The sequence below is a fragment of the Eptesicus fuscus genome, chromosome 10 (genome assembly GCF_027574615.1).
Source record: "Eptesicus fuscus isolate TK198812 chromosome 10, DD_ASM_mEF_20220401, whole genome shotgun sequence".
Lineage (NCBI taxonomy): Eukaryota > Metazoa > Chordata > Mammalia > Chiroptera > Vespertilionidae > Eptesicus > Eptesicus fuscus.
In genome coordinates, this window is record NC_072482.1 from 89,357,281 (window position 1) to 89,381,506 (window position 24,226).

Here is a 24,226-nt window from a genome sequence, read left to right on the forward strand (position 1 = left end):
GTCAAACTTTGACTGTTCAGAGCATCTTCATATAGACTGTACTCCTTTGAATCTCACACTAGGATGACACAATGCAGTTGTCAATGTCTTCATTTAACAAAAGTGGAAAATGCCATTCAGGTCAGGAAACTGCCCAAAGTTCTACAGACAGACGAGGAGGAGGTGCTAGAGCAACAAAGCTCTCCACTTCCCCTCCTTGCATCTTTTTGGGCTGACGAAGTAATACACAGATAAAATATGTACCCATTTAATTAAATGTTTATTCAATGAAAGTATGTATAAAAACTTACAAATCTTAGAACTCAACTATACATGAAAGAGGATGATGGGATGGTCAGTGTTAACATATACGTACAGCATACCTATTGTTCTTCCCTCTCCCCTTCGGTCCTTATTTCTGGCTCCTGTTTTGTCCCAAGGAAAGACTAATGGACCAATTTTACCGTTCTCAGGCCAATAGAGGAAACTTCAGGTGTTAAAAAAAAAAATCGGAGACTAAATATCAAAGTCATGTTTTTCCCCCAAACAGTAATTAGGTTTTTTGGTCCTGATTTCTCTTTGCCATTTTTGATGTTTTCAATGAGTGTTGCCAGTAAGCTATTAGCATTAATTTTAAAAACCCTTAAGGCTCCCACGTTCTGCTCACAGCTTCCCCCATAAGATCCTGCATCCTTTTTCCTGTAGTAGACACACTGATTTAAAAGCAGCAGGTCGGTGCTAAAACCAATTTACCACTGGCAACTGCTAGAACGGCATGTCAACTCTATTCACAAAGCCCATCGACAGAATAGTACTTTCAATCTGATTTTTAAAACAAACACGTTTATCAAAAATGAAAATACAGTACTCCGTTGTTCAACTTTGAAAGAAGCCAGCAATTAGATAAGGCATGTGCATTAATTCACCTGTTGGTAGCAAGGATTACACGTTTTCTCTTACAAACACACAAACTCACAGCTTGTCATGTTTTATCCAAAAATTAAGATTGCCATCACATTATTACTTTTTTTTCCTGTGTTTTGTTCAAGTAGGTTTCTTAACTAATGATTTTCCTTGACTGGACATAATCTCAAAGAATGCATTCTGAAATGAGACACCTGGAGGATGCATACTAAGAGTGTTCTCTTGGGTTTAAGGTTTTCCACACCGAGATTTTGCATAGTAGAGAGCCCAGCTGTGTCTCCAAGAAGCATGCTGTATTTCCTGACATTGTTTTTCTGAGAAGGAAGACACTACCCAGGGAAGGTCATAATTTTAGCTTACCAAATTGCATTCTGGTTGTTTGGTTTTGTTAAATACCCTTCATTAGTTCCAAGCAAGTATGCTTTTAAATAATCTAAGACTCAAAACCCATTTGAGTTTATAAGTACTACTGGCTATTATCTTTCCGATGTCCCCTGAATGAAAGCCAATGTTCCAGGTTTATAATGCACAGAGCCTTACGGAGGAGTGGGAGGAGGGGCTGGGGACACGGGCAAGGAGAGGGGCAAGGGACCCGGGACCTCTCTGTATCATGCCATGGAGAACGACGGTTCTGAATCGGGAAAGGCAAGGAAGACAAGTCTTTGTAAAAAACGACAGTTTAAAAAAGAAAAGTAACATTCAGTCCAACAACACCGTTTCCTGTTCCTTTTTAATGCTCGCTAACACGGGGTGGTCGGGTTCCGTGACTTCAGAGTCCCCACTGCCCAGGAGGATGGACCGCCCTTCGTCCAGGGCGAAGACGTCCGAGTTCTGGTTTTGGCAGGAGTGTTTGACAACCTCGTTGGGCGTCGAGAAGGTTTTGTCGCACAGGTTGCACTTGTAGGGTTTGTTAGCCTGTACCAGCATGTTGTCCATCTGGCTGCCCTCCTCGAACGTGCAGAGCTCCAGCGTCTGCTTGTCCACCATGGTGTAGGTGTCGATGCTCTGGTTGAGGCACACGTGCCGGGCGGCCTGGTTGGCCCTGCAGAAGCTCTTGTCGCAGGTGCTGCACTTGAAGGGCTTCCCCGTGTGAATGTACATGTGCTCCCGCCAGTGGCTCTTCTGGATGAATTTGCGTCCACAGATGGTGCACTCGTACTTGCGCCTCTTGACCTCCCTCTCCTGGTCCGCCTGCTCCAAGTTGTCAATGTCCGCGATGTCCGAGGGCGGCGGCGTCTCCGAGTGCGGCTGGCCGTCGATGATGGGGGAGTCGGAGATGTGCTGCAGCTCGCTGTCGCTGATCATCCCGGCCTCGGGCACCTCCATGGCGTCTTTCCCCAGGTCCGCGGCGTTGCTGCAGAGAGACAGGGGCCCGCGGCCCTCCCCGGGCTGGCTGGCCGTGAAGGGCACCCCGGTGTGGATCTGCAGGTGCTCCCGCAGGCTGCTCCGGAGGGTGAAGCGCCGCCCGCACAGGTGGCAGGCGTAGTACTTGGGGAAGCTGCCATTCCGCTTCATGATGCTCGGCTTGACGTGGGCGATGGTGAGGGACGTGGGCTGCTCATCGGAGGAAGAGGCTTCCAGGTTGGTCTCCTCCCCGGCGGCGGGGGGAGGAACAGGAGTGGAAACGAGTTCTGGAGACAGGGAGGTCTGCAGGGGGTCCGAGGGAGTCATGTGCGTCCGGTTCACCTGGGGCAGATTTGAAGTCAACTGGGAGAGCTGTGTGGCTTCGGGCACCTGCTCCTGGCTCACCCTGGAGGTCTGGGGCCGGGGTTCTCGCCCAAGTTTCTCGGGCATCGGAGCAATCTTGGTGGCCTGCCTCAACTGATGGTCTGCGATCTGAATGCCATACAAGGAGGAGGCCAGCGGGAACACCTGGTCAGGGTGCGAGAAGGCTCCTTGGCTGGCCAGGCTGGCCTCCTGGATCAGAGGGTAAGCGTGCAGGAACTTGATCCCCTGCTCCAGGCGGACGGGGTCGATGAGCTGAGGCGCCATCTTGCCGGTGTACATCAGGTGTAAGAGGTAGCTGAAAATGTCGGGCTGGATGTCGGACGGTTTCAGACGGACACATTCACTGAAAGAAACAAACAGGTAAAAGGTCTGTCAGTCAATGTCAGCAACTGTCTCAAATGATAACATCAAGCCTGAGGAAAAAACAAGCTCTTTTTAAAAAGGTGAATGAAACACGGACATTTCCCATTTCTTACTGTCATGAAATGGAATACTCAAGAAGATAATGGGAATCCATATAATTTAATGTTAATTAGATTAGGAACAGAGATAAATACAATAAATATATCTTAACGGACCGAGAAAGAAAAAGTTCATGTTAAACAAATGTGATACCCTAACTCACAGTCTTGAAGCAGTCTTTCTCCTAGTGATTTATGTCAAGTGTATCAAATAAAATGTGTTTTATGGAGAGGATCCCTCACTTCCTAGCAGTCCGAGTGGCCCGTGGCCCAGTAATGGTTAGGAACCAATGACCTGGCACATCCTTTGCTCAAAGTCTAGGATTCTGTATGGATCCAAGGTCATCCAGCGTTCAACAGGAGACCTTTTTAAAGTAAATCAATCTACCTGATTTAAAAATGTCTTCATTTGTAAAAGGACATGGGGAGCTGGACTAGTAAGAACAAGTGGCTAAGAGCAAGACAACAAACGTGAGAGAAAAACAAAGCCTAATTCTGTCTGTGTCTGCAACTCTCTGATCTACGTCCAGCAAGACGGGGACGGAGTCGAAGGCCAGCCACGGCCCAGCTCTAGCGCAGCCGGGTCCCCTTCCCAGTGCTGCGAGACTGCACTCAGGGGTGGTTGCCGGGCCCTGGCCAGGGGAGCTCAGCTGGTTAGAACGTCGTTCTGACACTCCCAAGGTTGCAGGTTCAATCCCCGGTCAGGGCACATGCAAGAATCAACAAACGAATGCATAAATAAGTGGGACTACAAATCTCTCTCTTAAAAAAAAAAAGGTGGTTCCAGGACAACTCAGTTCCTTATCAAATGTCATCGTCGTCGTCGTCGTCATCATCATCGGGACTGCAGCTGGGCTTTCCAGCATTACTTCACATAACTGCCGTTAACTCTCATATTACAGATAAGGGACCCAGGCTCAAAGGAATTCATGCCTTGCTCAGTATCAGACTTATTAAGTGGTAAAATTGGGAATTAAATCTGGGTCTAATTCCAAAGCCATGATACCAAGATTCCTTAGAGCATTAAAACAATCCTGTGTACAAACAAACAAACAAACAGACACAAAGAAACCAATCCTGTGTAGATGAGGCAGATGTGATCATTCCATTTTGACAGACATGGAAACTGAGGTTTCAAAAAGTTAAGTAATCTATGGGAGGGACCTATGGCAGATGTGGGATTGTTGATTTTCCAGCTCTTAGATTGTAGTGTTTGCATCACCCCTGAAAAGGCAGCCTGAGTCAAGCTGCAATAGTCAAGAGGTCCCCAAGAGCTCCTCCCGGACCATCAGCAGTGACAGTTCTGCAGCATTAGAAATCGGGGAGATACAGCTCTACATGTTATGGGGCACGTGCTGCCAGCCACTGAGTGAACATACTCCATTGACAATGCATTTTCGGCTCCAAAGACACCTTCCTTAAATGTTTTTAGGTTTTATAGTCATTTTAAAAAATTTTGTGAATAATTTCCTTTTCTTCTAAATTTTTTTATTTTTCAATTACAGCTGACACACAATATTATATTAGTTGCAGGTGTACAATCCAGTGATTAGACATTACATAACTAAGTGGTCATCCCAATCTCACACCCATTGGACATCATACATAGCTATTAGAACATTATTGACTATATTCCCTATGCTGCACTTTACATGCCCATGACTATTCTGTAACTACCAATTGGTACTGCTTAATCCCCTCAACCTTTTTCACCCATTCCCCCAAGCCTCTTCTATGTGGCAACCATCAAATGTTCTCTGTGTCTGTGCATGTTTCTGTTTTGTTTGTTTTTCATATTCAATTGTTGATAGATATGTATTTATTGCCATTTTATTATTCATATTTTTAATCTTTTTTTTCTTCTTAAAGAAGACCCTTTAACATTTCATGTAATATTGGTTTGGTGTTGGTGAACTCCTTCAGCTTTTTCTTGTCTGGGAAGCTCTTTATCTGCCCTTCAATTCTAACTAACAGCCTTGCTGGGTAGATTAATCTTGGTTGTAGGTCCTTGTTTTTCATCACTTTGAATATTTCTTGCCACTCCCTTCTGGCCTTCGAAGTTTCTGCTGAAAAATCAGCTTACAGTCCTATGGGAACTCCTTGTAGGTAACGAACTTCTTTTCTCTTGCTGCTTTTAAGATTCTCTCGTTTTTTAACCTTTGGCAATTTAAGTATGATGTGTCCTGGTGTGGGTCTCTTTGGGTTCATTTTGTTTGGGACTCCCTGACCTTATGTGTCTTTTTCCTTCACCAGGTTAGGGAAGTGTTCTGTCATTATTTTTTCAAATAGGTTTTCAATATTTTGCTCTTTCTCATCTCCTTCTGCACCTCCCATGATACAAATGTTGGTATACTTGAAGTTGTCCCAGAGGCTCCTTACACAACTCTCTTTTTTTTTTTAATTCTTTTTGTTTTTTGTTATTCTGATTGGGTGTTTTTTGCTTCCTTATATTCCAAATTGCTGATTTGATTCTTGACTTCATCTTCTTTATTGTTGATTCCCTGTAAATTATTCATTTCAGTTAGTGTATTCTTAATTTCTAACTGGTTCTGTTTTATGATTTCCGTGTCCTTTTTTATGCTGTTGAAGTTCTCACTAAGTTCCTTGAGCATCTTATAACTATTGATTTGAACTCTGTATGTTAGTTTGATTACCTCCAATTCATTTAATTATTTTTCTTGTTTTTTTTCCCACTTGCAACCTGTTTGTCTCCTCATTTTGGAAGCCTCCGTGTGTTTGTTTCTATGTATTAGGTAGAGCTGTTATGTCTCCCAGGCTTGGTAGAATGGCCATTGGTAGAATGGCCGTATAGAGTAGGTATTCTGTAAGGTCCAGTTGCACAGCCTCCTTGATCACCCAAGCTGGGCACTCAAGGTGGGCTCCCCACCCCTCTCGTGGGCTGTGCACACCCTCCTGTTGTAGTTGAGCCTTGATTGCTGTTGGCACGTCAATGGGAGGGATTTACTCCCCAGGCTGGTCAGCTGCAAGGACTGGCTGCTACCACCAACCACCGCAGAGGATCAGCTGTGCAGGAGGAGACCACCTCAGAGCAGGACTTACTTCAGCAGGGCTCTGGTGCCCCTGAGTCTGCCCCTTGAGTGTGTCACTGTGGAAGGGGTTGGGTGGAGATGCTTCAACGTGGTCTGAAGCTGTCCACTGGGTGCCCTGGCTGTGGGGCTTCCCAGGAGGTGCAGGCCAAGGTCAGCTGCTGCCTGTGTTCTGCCCAGAGCCTTCCAGCATGAGCTACAAAGAGATCTGCAGATGGCTACTGGGCTTGGAGGCGCCAGGAGAGGCCAAACTGCGAACCAAAGTCAGCTGCTGCTAGTGCCAGGCCTGGGGCCACTCAATAGGCGGTACGGGCACACTGAGGCCAAACTCTGCTTATTTGAGATTTTAGGCACATCTGAAGCATAAGGCAAGAGAAGCCACTGTGTGGAAAAACACTGGAAACGGTGTGAGTGGACCGCAAAGTTGGGTAGGGCAGGGTCTCAGGGAATCACCAGGGCAGGGCTAACAGCCTTAGCCAGGTTAAGGGAGACTCAGACAGGGTGCCCACCTGCTGACTCCTGGGGGAAGGGCTCAGAAAAGGAACCATAGCTCTGCCAGCACTGCCACCTGGGAGCACGCAGCCCTCCGGCTCTCACCCTGACGCCCATGTGTCCCTGGAGCCTTTCGAGCTGCTGCCCCAGCACTGGAGCCCAGAAGGAGTCCGAGTAAGTCCGTGCATGGGCCCCTTAAGAGGAACGCCCGAGACTCCAGCAGCCTCTGTCTCCCTCAGCCTCAATTCTGCTGGTTTTTACAGCCAGGGGTTCTGGGGACTTCTCTTCCTGGCAGGAACCCTGGGCTGGGAGGTCTGGTGTGGGGCTGGAACCCCTTGCTCCACAGGGGAGAGCTCTGTAGCTGAGATATCCAGCCACACACGAGTGTGGGACCAGCCAGGTCCTTGTCTCTGCCCTTCCTACCAGCCTCGATGTGGCTTTAAATCCTTAGTTATAGGAGTTCTATTCAGCTAGATTTCAGGTGGTTCTAAATGATGGTTGTTCTGTAGTTTAGTCGTAGTTTTGATGTGGTTGAGGAAGGATATAAGTACCGCATTTACCTATGCTGTCATCTTGACCAGATATTAACAGTATACTCAGCTCTTCTAAATTAAATTTTTATTCTATTAAAAAAAGAGGGAAAATGACTTTAATTGGAATTTGGGACAGAGAAGATTTGAATAATTATTGTATTACTGTATTGATTATGTTTCAAGATGAATGCATACAAATAATCATTATGAGAAATATCTGACTACAAAGTGTGGAAGCCAAAGAATAAAGAATAAGCATAACAACTAGCATCCCTTGAGAGTATAAAGGGGAAGAGTTACATGACTATTAAAAAAAAAGATATACAGATCTTTCATATCTTTACTTGGCCTCTTTTTATAATCCTTTTAAATTATTTACAGTCCTTTAAATAGGAACGAAGATACAGGTGGTCTTCCCATTAAGCACAAGGTGAGTGCCAGCCACACTGCGTGAACTATAACATATTTGGATGCCCTTGGGAAGCTCAGCATTCGGAATCAGGCTTCAGAGAGTGTGGTGACAAATACTTGCATAATGTAAACAGTCAACCCCAACCTGAAGACATAACCAGGGGGGAATCCTTCCAGGGCTGGTGCATTGGGAAACCACAGGCCCTTAGGGGTAAAAATCAGCCCCAGATGTTGGGCACCTCCTGTTCTGCCCAGACAGAATATTGCTCCAGGCGGAAGGAGGGCTTAGCGTTAGTGAGCGCTCTGCCTCCCCAGGAAAGAAAAGCAGGGGACAAAACCCGAAGCTGAGAGTATGATTTTCAGCATCCATGAGAGGTACCAAGCAGAGGCCCTTTTAGTAAAAGCTTTGTTGTAAGTTTCGTAATTTCCCCTCATTTGTTATTGTGTAGGGTGTCCTCTGTCTCCAGTCTGTGAATGGGGGAGACTGGACTGTACACATCTCAAATTTTAAAGAACTATCAGAGACGACACATTTTTCACTCTGCTCAAGAGTGTTTAGTAACAATGCGAGTCTCTGATGGCAAAGGAGAGATGGGGCTGAGGAGACCCCAGTCTATATACTTCAGCCAGTTCTGGGGCCAAGAGTTGGTGAGAAACCACCAGGACTAGGAAGGGAGGTCCCTGGGGGTTACTGCCAGGGCCCAGGGCCCAGGGCGGTTTCCAGATACAAACTTATCTTGGTTTCTTTATTATAATTTTTTCCCCTTAAAGCAGAATCACATATAGACACACAGACACATAAAGAAGCTGTTTTGAGAAGGTCCAGCCACCTTTATCCTGACTGCTTTCCCTCCCAGGCACCTACCACTCGGCTCGCTAAGGGCCACGTTGGTCATTTCCAAGTCCTCTGGGAAGAACACAGCCCTCTACACTACCATTTCACCAAGTGGCCTGGTTGGCACATGTCTGTCTGACAGAACACTTTTATGTAGGAAAAACATCGTTTTAGCACAGCTACAAGCCTTCCGTATAAACTTCCACAGTCATTTAAAATTTCATTTTTTCCTTCACATTCTAGTATCTTAAGATGGGCTTAAAGAAGTTTGAGAAGAAAGAATGTCAAATGTTAGACACTGTCAGAAACTGTACTTCTTAGCAAGGCGTGTCTCCTCTGAGAGCTGCAAGCCTGCAGTCCTACAAGATTTAAAGCCCCTTCCAGTAGCGTTCACAGGACAGAGCCACCTAGCGGTAACCACGGACAAAACACTCTCTAAGCCGGGGCTGGGGAACGGCTGGCCCTGCCAAGGCATTAGGGGTGAGTTACTGACGTGTTTGACCAACTATAGAGGCTCATTTTTCAGTTGATAATTCTTTATGGCCCGAGAATGATGTTACAAATATCCAAATGGCCCTCGGCGGAAAAAAGGTTCCCCACCCCTGCCAAGGGAAAAAACGATGCTCTCAGACTCTCTCTCTTCAGCAGCCACGCAGCAGTTCTTAGTGGCTTGAGAAAAAGGGACTGGTTTTCACCCAGTCTTTGCCTTGTTCCAATGAGGTGGGCAAGGCCGCTGTGCGGCAGCCCACATGGCACGTGCCCCCTCTGGTGCAGTGACACACACGATAGCTTACACTCGGGATTCCTCTTGGCACAGATACCACATTCCCTTGTTGGAAAGTCCTTTACTGACTGCCAACACTGAAGGTAAGTTTCTTGCATCTATTTAAAACTCATTACATTGTATCCTTCTACTCCCCCAGAATAAAGATAGGTGTAATTCATTGTGTTGGGACTTCTAAGTACACATTGGCGCGAGGTCAGTAAGTGAAGCAAGTCTCTGACAGTCAAGTAAAAGGGAGCATCCTTAGAGTCACAAGGTAAAAACATCAAGTGCTATTATGTACAAATACCTAAACTACACACTCCGAAGTTAAAGATTTGTAAACCCAGCCTCTGCCCCCAGGAATCATACACACGAGGAGGGGAGGCAAGTACCCGGACAGCAAAGGGACGATGGATAGATCTTACAAAAGGGCCCAGAGCTATGATGTGAGAGAGAAAGACAGCTTTTGATCCTTTGGGTTCACTAGGTTAGGGGAGGGGTGCTGGAGAGGTGAACTGGGAGTGGGGGGTGGGCAGAATCCGGCCAGCGCAGTGTGGCTCAGGTGAAGGGTGGGGTATCCCACTAGGGTGCAGTTGGAAATGAGGTGGGAAGGAGGTCAGGTTTCAAGCCTGTGGGACTTTGAAAGCCAGAATGTGTTATTTTGGTATGCAGTGGGTACCCTCTAGGTTTCCAATCACAGCAAGTGGATTTCTTGTCAAAGGCACACTACACTGAAAGCAATGTTCAGGAATATTGAGCTGACACGAACGTGGAGATGATTAGTAAATGGAAGTGCAGAGGGGAAGGGAAGGACTGCTATGAAAGGCATTTTGAAGAAACCCTGATTGGGAACTAAGATTTTAATTATGGGTTTCTCAAAGATAAAAAATGGGGAAACCAAGAGGGACCTCGGGCGAGGCTTAATTGCGTTTTAGATATGCTAAATGACATAAAAGGAGGAAACACAGTTGTAATTGCCTGGCAGGCAGCCTGGGGCCTTGGGAAATAAAGATCAAGGTCAGAGCTGGAAACTGGTTTTGGGCAGAGGTGAGATCCAGGAGACCAGTGAGCACCCAAGAGAATTGCACACAGAAAGGAAGGAAGAGCCCCAGACCAACACTCACCCCAACTCACAGAGGGCAGAAAGGAGGGGCTCAGAGCGACCAAGCGCAGAGGAAGAAACTGAGGCGGGAAGAAGACAGCAGCAAGGGCTGCAGAGGACCAGGACCACAGAGACAGGGAGCAGCGGTTCGGGGAAGAGGTGACCTTTGAGGATGATTTCAGTGGAGCGATGTGGCAGAAACCACAGGGCCCACGGGTAGGAAGCGTGTGGGCTGAGGCCCGTACAAGAGGCCGTAGATCACCCTGGAGCACTTCCGCAGTCACAGAGCAGAGCGGCATCGTTCCTCAGGCAGACAGCGTGTCAGGAAGCACGGACCCTTCACGCACCGGGGGCTTCAACGTGTAAAATCACAAGCACAGAATAAAATCCAAGGGATGGGATCTGGGGGCTTGAGGTCGGGAGGAAGAGCCTTTTCCTTAAACACCGAGGGGCCCTCTTCTCCAAGACAGAAGAGATGGGATGAAAAAAAACAAGGAGACGTTCTGAGCTTGAGACATTTTAAAAGAGAAAAGGAGAAAACTGGGGGGGTGAAGGCCATCAAGCTTCTCATGAGAGAAGGAGACGAGGATCAATCCTGGACGCTGGGAGCTGAGCCGGGTTAGGGAGAGGAGCAGATTAATGAGGTCAGGCAGCAGCCGGCTTCCTAACGGGGTCTGGACCGTGCAGGTGACACTGGCGAGGGTCCCTGGAGGGGCTGCTTGGGGCTCAAAGGCCCGTGATTCCCAAGTGCTACTGGAAGGATGGGTTTAGAAGAAATGGGCTTAGAAAATCAGTTGTAACCAAGAAGGGTGAGGGGGAAAGTGAGGTCACGAGGAAACCGGGAGCCCAGGAGCCCAGGGACAGGGAGACCCGTGGTCCCGCTGAGGGCCAAGAGCAGGGTCAGCGGGACAGAGGGCCACGAAGGTCAGTCTGCAGTCATTCGATTATCACAACCACGTTAGTTACCTGGTCTGATGGACAAACAACATCTTAAAGTAATTGGAGAATGAAGCAAGAACTGATTTGTGTGCCTTGAAGTACACATCGCCGATGGCAACCGTGCAGTCACACAGGAAACCAAACTCTCGCTGAGCGTTTAACTGTTGCAGGAGAATAAGTCCATGGTTGGCCAAATCCATTTTTTTAAAAATCTGCAAAGCAAACAATTTTTTTTAAGAAAGATGATTCACAAACAAGTATGTGTCCTTACAGTCACCAATAGTAATGATCACAGGTAACATGCCAGGCAGTGCTGAGAACGTTCCCTAAATGCACTCATTTAGTCTCCCAGCAGCCCTTGGAGTAGCTGTCATAACTCCCATTCCGAGGACGGCACTGTTGGGGATTCAGGGATTGCGGCATTTGCCCAAGTTTACAAAGGCAGTTTAAGAGGAGGAGCCAGGAAATTAAGTCTGCCCTCCGGACAGCAAGCATTCCCAAGTCATTTAGTCTTTTAGTTTAGGATTCCAAATGCAAATTTTACTGATCAAATCTCCTTAGAGATAAGTTAAGGTGCTGGGTGGGGCCACAGCAGGGCGGGGTGAAGATCGCACTAAGTTTGGGCAGTTTTCCAGCCGAGGTAGGGAGTAAGGAAGCGGGGTGGGTGCTCACCCTTCTTTTTGTGGAGGAGGAAATGGGCTTCGAGGTGTAGGCCATGGAGCTAGAAGGCAGGAGAGCCGATATTTAAATCTGAGTGTTCTGACGCCAGATTCTAAGATCTTCATTCCTCACAGGGCGCCCTAGCAATGAATCCATGCACAGCAGAACGGACTCTAGAGGAGCTGGTTCGTCAAAGCTGTGGCCGGCTCCTCCTCACAGTCAAGCGGCATTTATAAAGCCCATGACACACAGATGAGCATTTAGTTTAACAGAATACCTAATGCTAGAGAGATTCTTTCTCCGATTGGACCAAGGGAAGGATGTCCGCTTTCACTATTCAACATAGTCCTGGACGCTCTGGAGAGTGCAACAAAGCAGGAAAGGAACGAAAAGGCATTCAGACAGGAAAAGGAAAACAAACTCTATTTGCAGGTGACATGATTGTTACTTAAAAAAATCCCAAGGAATGTACCAAAACTCCTAGGACTAATAACTGAGTTTGGCAATGCCACAGGATACCATCAAATAAACACATAAAAATCAACTAATTCTACATGCTAACTTTGGACTTGTGGACCTGAAAATTAGAAATATTCCATTTACAATCACTGAAAAAAAAAGAAAAGAAATACAACACATAAATCTAATAACATGTCTTGTTTGTTGAGAACTACATGATGCTCATGAAAAAAATAAAAAAAAAGATCTAAATAAATGGAGAGACATACTGTATTTACAGTTAGGTAGACTCAACATAGTAAAAATATCAGTGTTTTCCCAAAGTGATATATAGATTTGATACAAACTTTATTTTAAAAATATTTTTTTATTAATTTCAGAGAGGAAGGGAGAAGGGAGAGCTAGAAACATCAATGATGAGAGCGAATCATTGATCGGCTGCCTCCTGCATGCCCCAACTAGGGATCGAGCCTGCAACCTGGGCATGTGCCCTTGACCAGAATGGAACCGGGAACCCTTCAGTCCACAGACTGACTCTATCCACTTAGCTTAGCCAAACTGGCTAGGGCTTGATACAATTCTTATCAAAATCCAAGTAAGATTTTTTTCTGAAGACTGATTGGTTTTATTAAGTGACTCATGAATTAAGCAGCACCTCCATTCAGCAATTAGAGAGATGCTCTCCAAGTAAGAGTTTTTTGCAGACACAGACAGTAATCTAAAATGCATAGGTGAAGGCAAAGGAACTAGTATAGCTACAACGATTTCTAAAAAGAGCAATAAAGTGGGAGTGTTGTAGGCAGCAGGAATAGCACCGGGTGTGTGACCCTTGAGTTCAGCAACCTCGGTACTTGGGTTCTGGCTAGGAAAAAATTCAGAGCCAAGACCCAACTGTAAGAGAACATTTATTTGGTAAATTACAGAGGTAGAAGTAATTCCTAGAAGTAATGGGTTTAGGAAACAAGTTGTAGAGGTAAAAGAAAGGGCCCTCGGAACTTGGGAGTGAGGAAGCTAACAGTAATGTGCCTGGGGCGGGGGGGGGGGGGGGGGGGGAGAGGAAGGGAGAGCACCCCGGGTCCTCTTCACAAGGTTTTAAGGGTGGAGATGGTAGGGGAGGTCCCAGGGGAAGATCTTAATAGAATATTCAGCAGCTTTCCAGGTGTGTCCTTTCAGGGTAGTGGTCACTGCCTGGTTGGCGGCACCAGGGCAGGGGGTCATTATCCAGTGCAGCCGGTCCTGAGGCTGGTTTTGTTGCTTACTGGGCCTGCAGCTGAAACACAACTTGAGGCATAGATGTTATCTCTAGATAGGAAAGGTCAGGGGTCCAAACTGCATGACCAGTGGCACGCTAGGGGAGAGAAGTCACCCCACAGTTGATTGTCTGTTGCTAGGCACCCTGGGGCTTTCCACCCTGGTGACCTTCTGTACCCGGCCCATCATCCTTGCTCTGCTCAGGATTCCACAGGAGCAATCAGTGTATTTCATTCCACGATGTGTTATATAAGCTACAGTACTCAAGATGGTGTGGTATCGGTGGAGGGATAAACACACAGATCAGCCCAAACCAGTTTGGCTCAGTGGATAGAGCGTCAGCCTGCGGACTGAACGGTGTGAAGGAGGCAGCTGATCGATGTTTCTAACTCTCTATCCCTCTCCCTTCCTCTCTGTAAAAAATCAATAAAATATATTAAAACACAAAACACACACACACACACACACACACACACACAGATCAGTGGATCAGAAAAGAGAACTCAGAAGTAGACCCACACAAAGATGCACAATTGATTGTTTATAAAGGCACAAAAGCAATTCCATGGAGGAAGAATGGAAGAATGATCTTTTCAACAAATGGTCCTGAATCAGCTGAACTTCCATAGGCAAAAGGGGGAGACAGGAGAGAAAGAAGCCTGACCCAAGACTAACCTTATATAAAATTAACTCAGTGGTGTGGCTGGTGAAGATCAGCTGCTGGGCACTGACCCAGGAACCAAGAGGTCACTGGTCAGGGCACATACCCAGTTTGCAGGCTAGATCCCATGTGGGGGGCCTGCAGGAGGCAGCCGATCAATATTTCTCATTGATGTTTCTCTCTATCCCTTTCCCTTCCTCTCTCTAAAAAAAAACCAATAAAAACATATTTTAAAAAGCCCTAGCCAGTTTGGCTCAGTGGATAGAGCACTGGCCTGTGGACCGAAGGGTTCCAGGTTTAATTCTGGTCAAGGGCACGTTGCAGGCTCAGTCCCCAGGGGGAGGCGTGCAGGAGGCAGCCCATGAATGATTGATGAATGATTCTCTCTCATCATTGATGTTTCTCTCTCTCTCTCTCTCTCTCTCTCTCTCTGAAATCAATAAAAATATATTTAAAAAGAATTTTAAAAACATATTAAAAATAATTTAACTCAAAGTGGATCAAAGAGTCACATTTAAGACACCAAAGTATAACTTTTGAAAAAGAAAAAGGGGAGAAAACCTTAGAGATCTATGGTTAGAGACAGGATTTTTAAACTTGTCATCAAAAATAGAATCCATAAAAGGAGAAATTGATAAATTAGACTTTATTAAAATTAAAAACTTTCATTCTGAGAAAATCCCTGTTAAGAAAATTAAAAAACAAAACAAAACAAAGCTAAAGACCAGGAGGAAAAATTTGAAAACCTTTGCAAACTAGCCCTTTGATAAAGAACTAGTCTCAAAAATATATAAAGAATTCTTAAAACTCAACAGTAAAAAACCAATTGAGTTAGAAAGTGGGCAACAGACTTAAAGAGATCTTGCACCAAAGAGGATGTACAGAAGGCAAATAAACACAAGAGAAGACGTTAAACACATTAGCAATCCAGAAAGCAAATTAAAACCACATGAGACTTCACTACATACCTATCAGGATGGCCAAAATACAAAACAATGATCGCACCAAGTGCTGGCAAGGATGCTGATAACGATTGCTCAAACACTGCTGGTGGGAATGTAAAGCCCTGTAGACACTCTGGAGGGCAGTTAGCAGTTCCTAAAAAACTAAATATGTAAACACCAACTCCCCAGCAGTTACACTCATGGACATTTATTCCAGAGAAATGAAGACTTTCGTTCACAAAAAACCCACATGGATATACACAGCAGCTTTCTTCTTAACAGATAAAAACCAGAAACAATTCAGATGTCCTTTGATGGGTGAATAAAGTATGGTATGCCCATACAACAACAACTATTCAGCCATAAGGAGAAATGAACTACAGATACACACAATGATGAGTGGAAAAGCCAATCCCAATAGGTTATATACTGAACAATTCCACTTATATAACATTCTTGAAAATTACAGTAATGAAGAACAGATTGGTAGCAGAGGGGTGAGGGGAGCAGGAGGGAAATGGGTTCTGATCTAGGACAACAGGAGGGATCCCCATGGTGACAGAGATATTCTGTAGCTCAGCTGTGTAATGCCAACATCCTGGCTGTGATACCATACTACAGTTTTGCAAGATGTTTCCATTAGTGGAAAAAATGGTAAAGGGCATATGGCGTTCCACGATCATTTCTTGCAATTGCATATGAATCTATAGTTTATCACAAAATAAAAAATTTAATTTATAAAAAAGCCCAACACATAAAAATTAACTAGCCAGATTAAAAAAAAATAGATAACTTCAGAATTATGGAAGCTACTGTAGAGAATGCATTACTAAAAAACTTTAAAATATATATATATTTTTTATTGATTTCAGAGAGGAAGGGAGAGGGAGAAAGAGATAGTAACACCAATGATGAGAGCGAATCATTGATTGGCTGCCTTCTGCATGCCCCACCCACACTGGGAATCGAGCCCCCAACCTGGGCATTGAGCCTGGGCATGTGCCTTGACCGGGAATTGAACTGTGACATCCTGGTTCATAGGTTGATGCTCAACCACTGAGCCACGCCGGCTGGGCTAAAGCAAAAACTGACCCACAGCAATTCTGACTCAATAGGTTAACTCCCCACCCACTCTCCTTCCTGTGCTAGGGATGAGCTGAGAGATTCAGAAACTAGCAAGTGAGCCCTAAAATAAATGAATCAAACGAAATAATACTTTAAGAGACGGATCAAGTCACAAAGCAAGACTCCAGGATGTCGGGTTTCGTGTTTTCTACCAAGAACTGGATCCACATCGCAGTCATTTGAGTATAAAGACCTAGATTGTAGTCTCACTGACGTGCGGACAGGGATGGTGTGGGTCAGGAACTCGGCTCCCCAGGGTTTTCTGTGTATGTCAGAGAAGGTGAGCGCACTCCGATAAGGAAGGGGAGACAGAAAAGGCACGGGGTTCCTGATGAAGGCAGAGGCGGTGCCAGGTGACCTGGATTACAAAGAAACACCACTCTAACCTAACCTCCACCAGGACATAACTTTAGAAGTTTGTCTCCAAGGCTGTGCCCCGGAAAGTGCCAGAACACCTCCTTCTCCATCTTACTAACCTGCTTTTCTCTACAAAAAAGTGTGTCTTCAAAGAGCAAACTGTGATGAGCTGCTTCGTCACGTGCTCGGCTCTAATCAAGCTGATCCACGTTTAGGCAGCTCCAGGCCCACGGACAGGAGCTCCCACTGAGAACACACAGCTACCATTCCCTCGGTGTTAGGACGAGAGCGCTATTCTTTACGGGGTGTTTACTGCTAACCACCCATTTCCTTGTGCTATTCATTTAATTTCGCATGAACTTATTTGAGCTTTCTGAGGTAGTGCTACCCACATTTTATAAATGCGGAAACAGGCGTAGAGTGGTTAGGTAGCTTGCTCAAGATTATAGAATCCATAAGTGCAAATGGTCCATTTGATGTGTCAAGGCATACAACTGCAAACGTGTTTGTTTAAAATTAATGAGAAATAGTCTTGTGATTGCTGCTTTTAAGTATATGCATTTGTGATAAGATATTCAAATATTATGGACACTTAAAATGTGGGAGCCGTCTATCCACCCCCACCATTTCCCCAAACTCTGGCGAACACCGGGCATAACTTCCGATGTTTCTCTCTGTCTTTCCCTCTCTCTTCTACTCTCCCTAAAAATCAATGGAAAAATATCGAGTGAAGATTAACAAAAAACACACAAAACAAAATAAAACAATAAACTAGGTTGCTTTTTTTTTTGTAGATCTTTAAAATTCTTTGCATACAAGGAAAATGAGCCCTTTGTCACAGCTTTTACTAATATTTTTTCTCTTCTGACTTTGTTTTATAGAGATTTTTGACATACATACTTTTGTTTTAATGGCATCAAACTTATCAGTATTTTGTAGAATTTTCAGGTTTTGTATTAACAAATATATATCATCTCCTTGGACACAGCAAAATGTATGGCTCCCTCTCATCCCCTGAACTAACGTAAGTATTTTATTCAGACCATAAGCATGAAGCCATGATTAAACTGTGAAATGTTTCTTTTCTAAGGGAGTCTACTAGTTATTTTAGTGTTTCAATTTTGGAACCTCTAGAATAGGAAACACACTGACATGCCTTTCAAACACAGAGGGAAGAACACGTGTACAGGAGTCTCAGAAGTGAAACAAATGAAAGGAGGAAAAAAGAAAAGAACAGTCATATGTTCACAATTCACATGGGGCAAAAATCCCACACAGATCAATTTTTAAAAATCTTATTTGAGACATTAAAAAGTCTTTCTCAGGAAGAAAAAAAACAACCCTAGACTCTTATATTTGTGAATATCCTGAGATAAAGGGATGAGAGGCAGGAGGGAGCAGAAGTGGGAGGAGGGAGGGGAGAGAGGGGGGGGGGGGGGAAGGGGACCAGGCCTGGATTCTAGCTGAAGTGCATCTTGGTCAACTCCCACCCCAGCTGACAGTACTGCCCTTTTCTAACCCTTCTTTCCTCATCACGGCCCCTTCGTAATCGTTCCCAAGTGGCTGTACTTGCAGAAGAATGCTGCGTGGGCTGAGGATGCAGCATCTAACCGGGTCCGCCCTGCTCAAGGCTGCCCCCACCTTGTGGAAATGAATGTCTATTCTCGAACCTCCATCAACTGCTCAGCCAACCACATCAGCCCCTGCACTGAAATGGCTCACCAAGGTCACCCAGGCTTGTTCCCAGCCCCATGGACTCCCCTCTGCGGCACTCACACCCTGCCTCCGGCACCATAAAGACTGTCCTGGCTTCCTGGCCGCGGTGCTGGTTGGGTCTCACCTCTGGCTATTCTATTTTAATCTCCATCAACGATTCCTCTCCCCTCCTTTGGTCCACAGCCCATTTCTCATTCTGCAGGCTCTTTAGTGATCTGATCCACCTCCACTTGGCTGTCCCACAGGAACCCAATCTGGGTAAAACAACCCCAATCCTCCCCCCTTCCTCCCACCCCCTTTTCTCCAAAAGGACTGTAAAAGCCATAGACACAAACCTGGTCCTTCTGTTCCCCCATCTTAGTGCCTGGCGCCATCACCCACCCCTTGACCAAGCCAGGAATCTCAGTCCAGGCCTCCACTTCTCCCAGCCCTCACATCAGCCAGTCACCCACATCCCACCTGAGCTCCACCTCCCCGCTCATCTCCTGTTTCCAGCTCTAGCGCCCCTCTGATCCATCCACAAGGATCTTCCCAGGGGTCAAATACGATGCTTCTATCCTGCTTAAAACCCTCCTGTGACGCCCTACTGCCTTTGGGAGAAACCCACATTCCTCAGCACAGCTCGCCCAGCCCGCATGACCCAGCCCTGCTGACTCCGCACAGGCTCTAGTGTGGATCTGATCTGACGGCTTCCAGACCTGGGATTGCACAGACCTTCTAAAAACCAAACAACCAACCTCGAAACTGCGGCTCCAACAGTCTGTGGCTACATCTTTATTTTGCAAGAAAAGATAGACATGCTTGGCAGGGATGGGGGATTTTTATTTTATTTTTAAAATGTATTTCTATTGATTTCAGAGAGGAAGGGAGAGGGGGAGATAGGAACATCAATGATGAGAGAGAATCATTGATTGGCTGCTCGTGCACACCCCACACTGGGGAAACGAGTCCACAACCTGGGCATGTGCCCTGACTGGGAATCAAACAGTGACCTCGTGGTTCATAGGTCGACGCTCAACCACTGAGCTACGCCAGCTGGGCAGGGACATTTTTAAAAACATAAATAGGTAGAAAGGACATAATGTCAGAATATCTTTCTAAAGGAAGGGCAAGTTTGGCACTAGATTTAATATATGAAAAAAAAATTTTTTTCACACGAAGACATCACAACCTAAGATTTTACTGTATGACATCAAGTTGTGCCTGATGGCTTTCTTGATACAAGATTGTCCGCTTGGTGACCTTTACGAAGGGATCATTTAGTGTCCCGATTTGTTCTGCAGTCCAGGTATTATCAAAAATCTAGTTTCACCTGGCTGGCTAGCTCTGTTGGTCAGAGTGTTGTTCCGATGCACCGAGCTTTCGGGTTCGATCCCGATCAGGGCACATGCAAGAAGCAACCAATGAATGCATAAATAAGTGGAACAACACATCCATCTCTCTCTCTCTTTCAAATCAATAAAGAAAAAAAATACAGTTTCATGCAAGTATGTTAATAATAGTCACACAACGATGTTATTTCACTCACTCTGGCAATTCCGGATGAACTGAGAAGATGAAGAAGGCAATTTTCTTTGCCCAGAAGGCTTTGAATGCCCAGGAAATTGCTGGGTCCTAACAGTCTGCACCACTCACTGCTGAGGCCTCGCTCTCGGTGCTGGGCAGCTCAGCAGCCTGATTTCCACAGACGGTGGAGAGGAGCCTGCTTGAACAGGGCCTTAGGCCCTCCTGCAGGACGGACACTGCCACCTGCCCCCCCCTCCCCCAGCTCTCCTTGTCCTCTGCAGAAATGTCCTGATCCTCAGATAAGGAGGCTCTACCTGCCCCTGGGCATCTGTGAACAAGCCAGTTTACATGTGTCTGCCTGATGCAGCCGGAAAGCCAGCACTAAGCCTTAGTTATCATTTCTTACTTTGTCCATGTGCACAGCAAATGGTCGGGTGTTCAGTATTTGTTAAATAAATTAATAACTATCTGTTTGGAGCGGAGAGTGTTGAGTCCCAGTCGTGGCTTGGCCTTGACTAGCTGGGTGATTTGGGGTAAATGTTCAATTTCTATTGATCTTAGATTAACCTAAAAAATTCTCATCAATTTACTGTGCACTACATTTTGGAAAAATATTTCAATTTTAAAATGTCACTTCATGTTAACAATTAAGTTCTGAATAGTGTTTTAGAGTTATGATAATCCTTTACACATAACAGTTAATCCTCAAAGCCATGGTAAATCATTTTCTTACTATTCATTACTAATTATAATAATAACTTCAGCATTAATTAAAAAATGACCACTTATGTGCCAAGGGTCAGTTCTCCTCTTTCCAGAAGAAGATTTAGACTTAGAGAAGTGAAGTACCTTGCCCACATGCAGGGCTAACTCTTTAAGAAGCAGATTTGGGGAGTGGCCAGCTATTTAGTGAGAGCTTTCTACGGTGCCAGGCACAGAGGATGCAATGATACACAGAATACAGAGTTCCAGGGTGTCATCAAATAAGTATGCACATTTATAACAGCCAACTCTGATAAGAGCTATCAAAGAAAAATGTAAGTAAATATGAGGTCATAAACTGGGGTCTAATTTGGGGTTTAGGGAAGGCTTTTGTTTTTTTAATATTTTTTAATTGATTTCAGAGAGGGAGAGGTAGAGAGAGGTAGAAACATCAATGATGAGAGAGAATCATTGATTGGCTGCCTCTTGCACGCCCCCTCCTACTGGGGATCGAGCCCATAACCCGGGCATGTGCCCTGGACCGGAATCGAACCTGGGTCTGCAGGCCAACGCTCTAGCCACTGAGCCAGACCAGCTAGGGCTAGGGAAGGCTTTTGTAAGGAGATGCCAGTTAAACGGATAAAGAATGAGAAGAGTTAACTGATCAAAATAGAGTATTCCAGGCAGAGGGATCAGCATTTGCAAAGGCCCTAAGATAGGAGGGAGCAAGATGCAATTGAGGAGTGGAAAGGAGGTCAAAGTGGCTTTAGGGCAAAGAGCCGGACATAGAAGGGTGAGGCAAGATGAGGCTGGAGACGCCGGGTTGGTTAAGGATTTTGGTTCCCATCTTAAAGGCGGTAAGAAGCCACTGCAGGGGATTTCCAGCAGGGTGACATCATCAGATGTCTGCAATTGCAAAGCTAACTAAGTTGGGGTGGTGGAGGTGATAAAGAGGTGGGCGAGGGGAGACATGGTAGAAGTGGTCGAGAAAGGAGATGACAGACTGGGTGGTGGTGATGAAGACAAAGGGCGAGGGGGAGAGGCTAGTTGGAAGATAAAAAAATGAAAGGACTGGCTGATGGATTCGATGGAGGAGGATGGGGAAGATCTAGGTGTCCAAGAAGACTCCTAGGTTTCTAACCTGTGTAACTGGATAGATCGTGGGGCTCTCTGCCAGGAGAGGGAACCTGGGCAAAAACCCCATTTGGTGGGGAAGATCATGAAGTGAGGTGTAGACAGGTTGGGGTTGAGATGCTTTACAGACACCCAAGGAGAGCTGTGCAGCACATCTACAGGTTCGCTGTAAAGGTCTGGAGCTCTGAAGTCTTGACTGTGATTTATGTCCGAGAGTCTTGGGAGAAGCCAGATATGTCTGACTCCAGAAGTCACATCCTTAAATCACTACATGATAGTTCAGAGAAGTAAAAACTGTAAAAAAACAGGAGTTCATTGAACCGTGGTCTTCTGTGTGTAAATTTCATGCTTTTCCCACTACACTGCCTTGCTATAGATCATTCCTAAAAGTTCTTATCAATACTAGTTATGGAGGCTGGTAATAAAGTCCCCAGCTAATTAAAACTGTTAATGGAACTTAGAAAAAATCTGAATCAGAATAGTGAGCAGAGAACTAAAGTAGAGATGGAGAAGGGAGACAATTCTTTTTTTTTTTTTTTAGACTATGCATACTTTTGTTTAAGGGAGGCAATGTTTTTCTTCTTTTTAAAAAAATTCTCACCCGAGGAGCCCTAGAACGACCACCTGCAGACTGAAGGGTCCTGGGTTCAATTCCGGTCAAAAGCACATGCCTGAGTTGCAGGCTTGATCTCCAGTAGGGGGTGTGCAGGAGGCAGCTGATCAATGATTCTCTCTCATTGTTGATGTTTCTATCTTTCTACCTTTCCCTTCCTTTCTGAAGTCAATAAAAAAAAAAAATCTCACCTGAGGATATTTTTTCAATTGATTTTTTTTTTTTTTTAAAGAATGAGTGGATGGGAGGAAGGAAGGGGAGAGAGAGAAACACTGATGTGAGAGAGACACATAGATTGATTGCCTCCCGAACGTGTCCTGATTGGGCGGGGATCGGGAATTGAACCAGAGACCCTTTGGTCCTTGGGCAGACACTCTAACCACCGAGCAACCGACCAGGGCGGAGGCAATTCTTAAAAGTGGGTTTTCATAGAATGCCTTCTTTATGTATGTTTAAATGTACAAAGTGGTTTTTCCCTTAAGTAAATTCAGAGACTATAAGATGTCATGTTGAAATAAGTAAAAAACACTTTCCAAAGCCTAATGTAAATGATCGTTTATATTGTTGAAAGCTTTGGCTTTGATCACCACTGCTTCCCACACTGATAACGGATACTCCCCAGATGTCCAGGGCTTTCAGCTTCCATCACGTAGCACATGTGGGTTGATCCCTAAATTACTCAGTTTTTGGAGGTGCAGCTGAATGGAACAAACATAATCACACTGTATTCTGGCAACTCAAGTTCCTCCTTCACTTTCAGTAGAGAAGAGGAGGCCAAAACAGCTTTTGGAATTGATGGTTTACTTTTTAAAGATAATTGCTCTCTGAAGATACGAAATACCACTTAGACTACCCATTTCAAGGGCACTCAAAGGTCCTCTGAAGTCCCTGACTTTATTTAAGTGAAGCATATATGACTATTGTAATGCACAGCACGCATCAGTAACAGAAAAGCACTTCCCACAAGTAAGATTGATTCTTCCAAGTGGTTTAGACCACTTACCAGGATGAAAAAACTGCTTTTTTCAGTATTATTAATAATTAATACGTGAAGGCCCATAAAGTAAACTTAAACGAGCCTGGTCATTTGAATTTTAATATATTTTAAAACTGTATTTCAAAGCTAGGAAATGTATCTTACTTCGTTGTGGTGACAGAATGGTATATATATATTTTAACATTTCTTGAGTCAATCCTTTTCTAGAGTAATTAAAAAAGTAGGGCCATAAACGAACCAATAGAACTTATTTTGACTTCGGAAAACATGAATTTGTAAAATATTTGTCTTTTCAATTATATTTTGTTAACACTAAAATTAGTTTTTAATTTCTGAGTATAACTTGAGGCCAGTTCAGGTACAGTTTAGGTGTCAAGGAGAAGCAAGTCAGAGATTAATGGTGAATAAAGACTTGATATTAAAGTGATAACTCTAAAGGCATTATGCTATAATCAACTTTAAGGAAATCTACATATGAGCACACAGCAAAATTTAAAACCTAATCTAATTTGCTTATAATAACCCACCAAAGCAGAGACTGCCTTTTTAAAAATGCTGTATGATTAGTAAAATCAATCTGAAGAAAAGATAGTCACCTATAGAAATAGCGCAGTGTATGCCAGAGAAAGAAGCACCAAATGTGTCTTCATTCAAAGTCTTGAGTAATTTATTTTAGTATTTGAGGGCAGGAATTCTTATACTTTGTGGTATCAGGATGCCTTTATTAAGCCCACTGTGTGCTAATGTAACACTTTTATTAAAAACATATTATATTTTCCAAAACAACCAATTAGTGAAGTGGCATCTTCTCATAATTTTACAAATCTCTTTAGTGGAAGAGAGCTGGGTTCTGCATCTACTCTGCGCTCCACTGACTCTGTTGT

At 44.8% G+C, this 24,226-nt stretch overlaps 1 protein-coding gene across 2 annotated transcripts in view; it reads right to left on the reverse strand.

Annotated features, from left to right (window-relative positions):
- Positions 1–240: 240 nt before the first annotated feature.
- ZBTB2 (zinc finger and BTB domain containing 2) overlaps positions 241–24,226 on the reverse strand; it is a 28,654-nt gene continuing 4,668 nt past the window's right edge. Inside the window, exons 2-4 of one of the 2 annotated variants that reach the window (XM_054722109.1) lie at positions 11,890–12,234; positions 11,245–11,429; positions 241–2,974 (exon numbers count right to left, since the gene is read on the reverse strand). In XM_054722109.1, coding sequence (XP_054578084.1) covers positions 1,603–2,974; positions 11,245–11,429; positions 11,890–11,934 — 1,602 coding nt within the window. In that variant the 5' untranslated portion in view covers positions 11,935–12,234 and the 3' untranslated portion in view covers positions 241–1,602. The remainder of the gene's footprint in view (positions 2,975–11,244; positions 11,430–11,889; positions 12,235–24,226) is intronic. The other variant, XM_028135327.2, reaches the window with a different exon arrangement.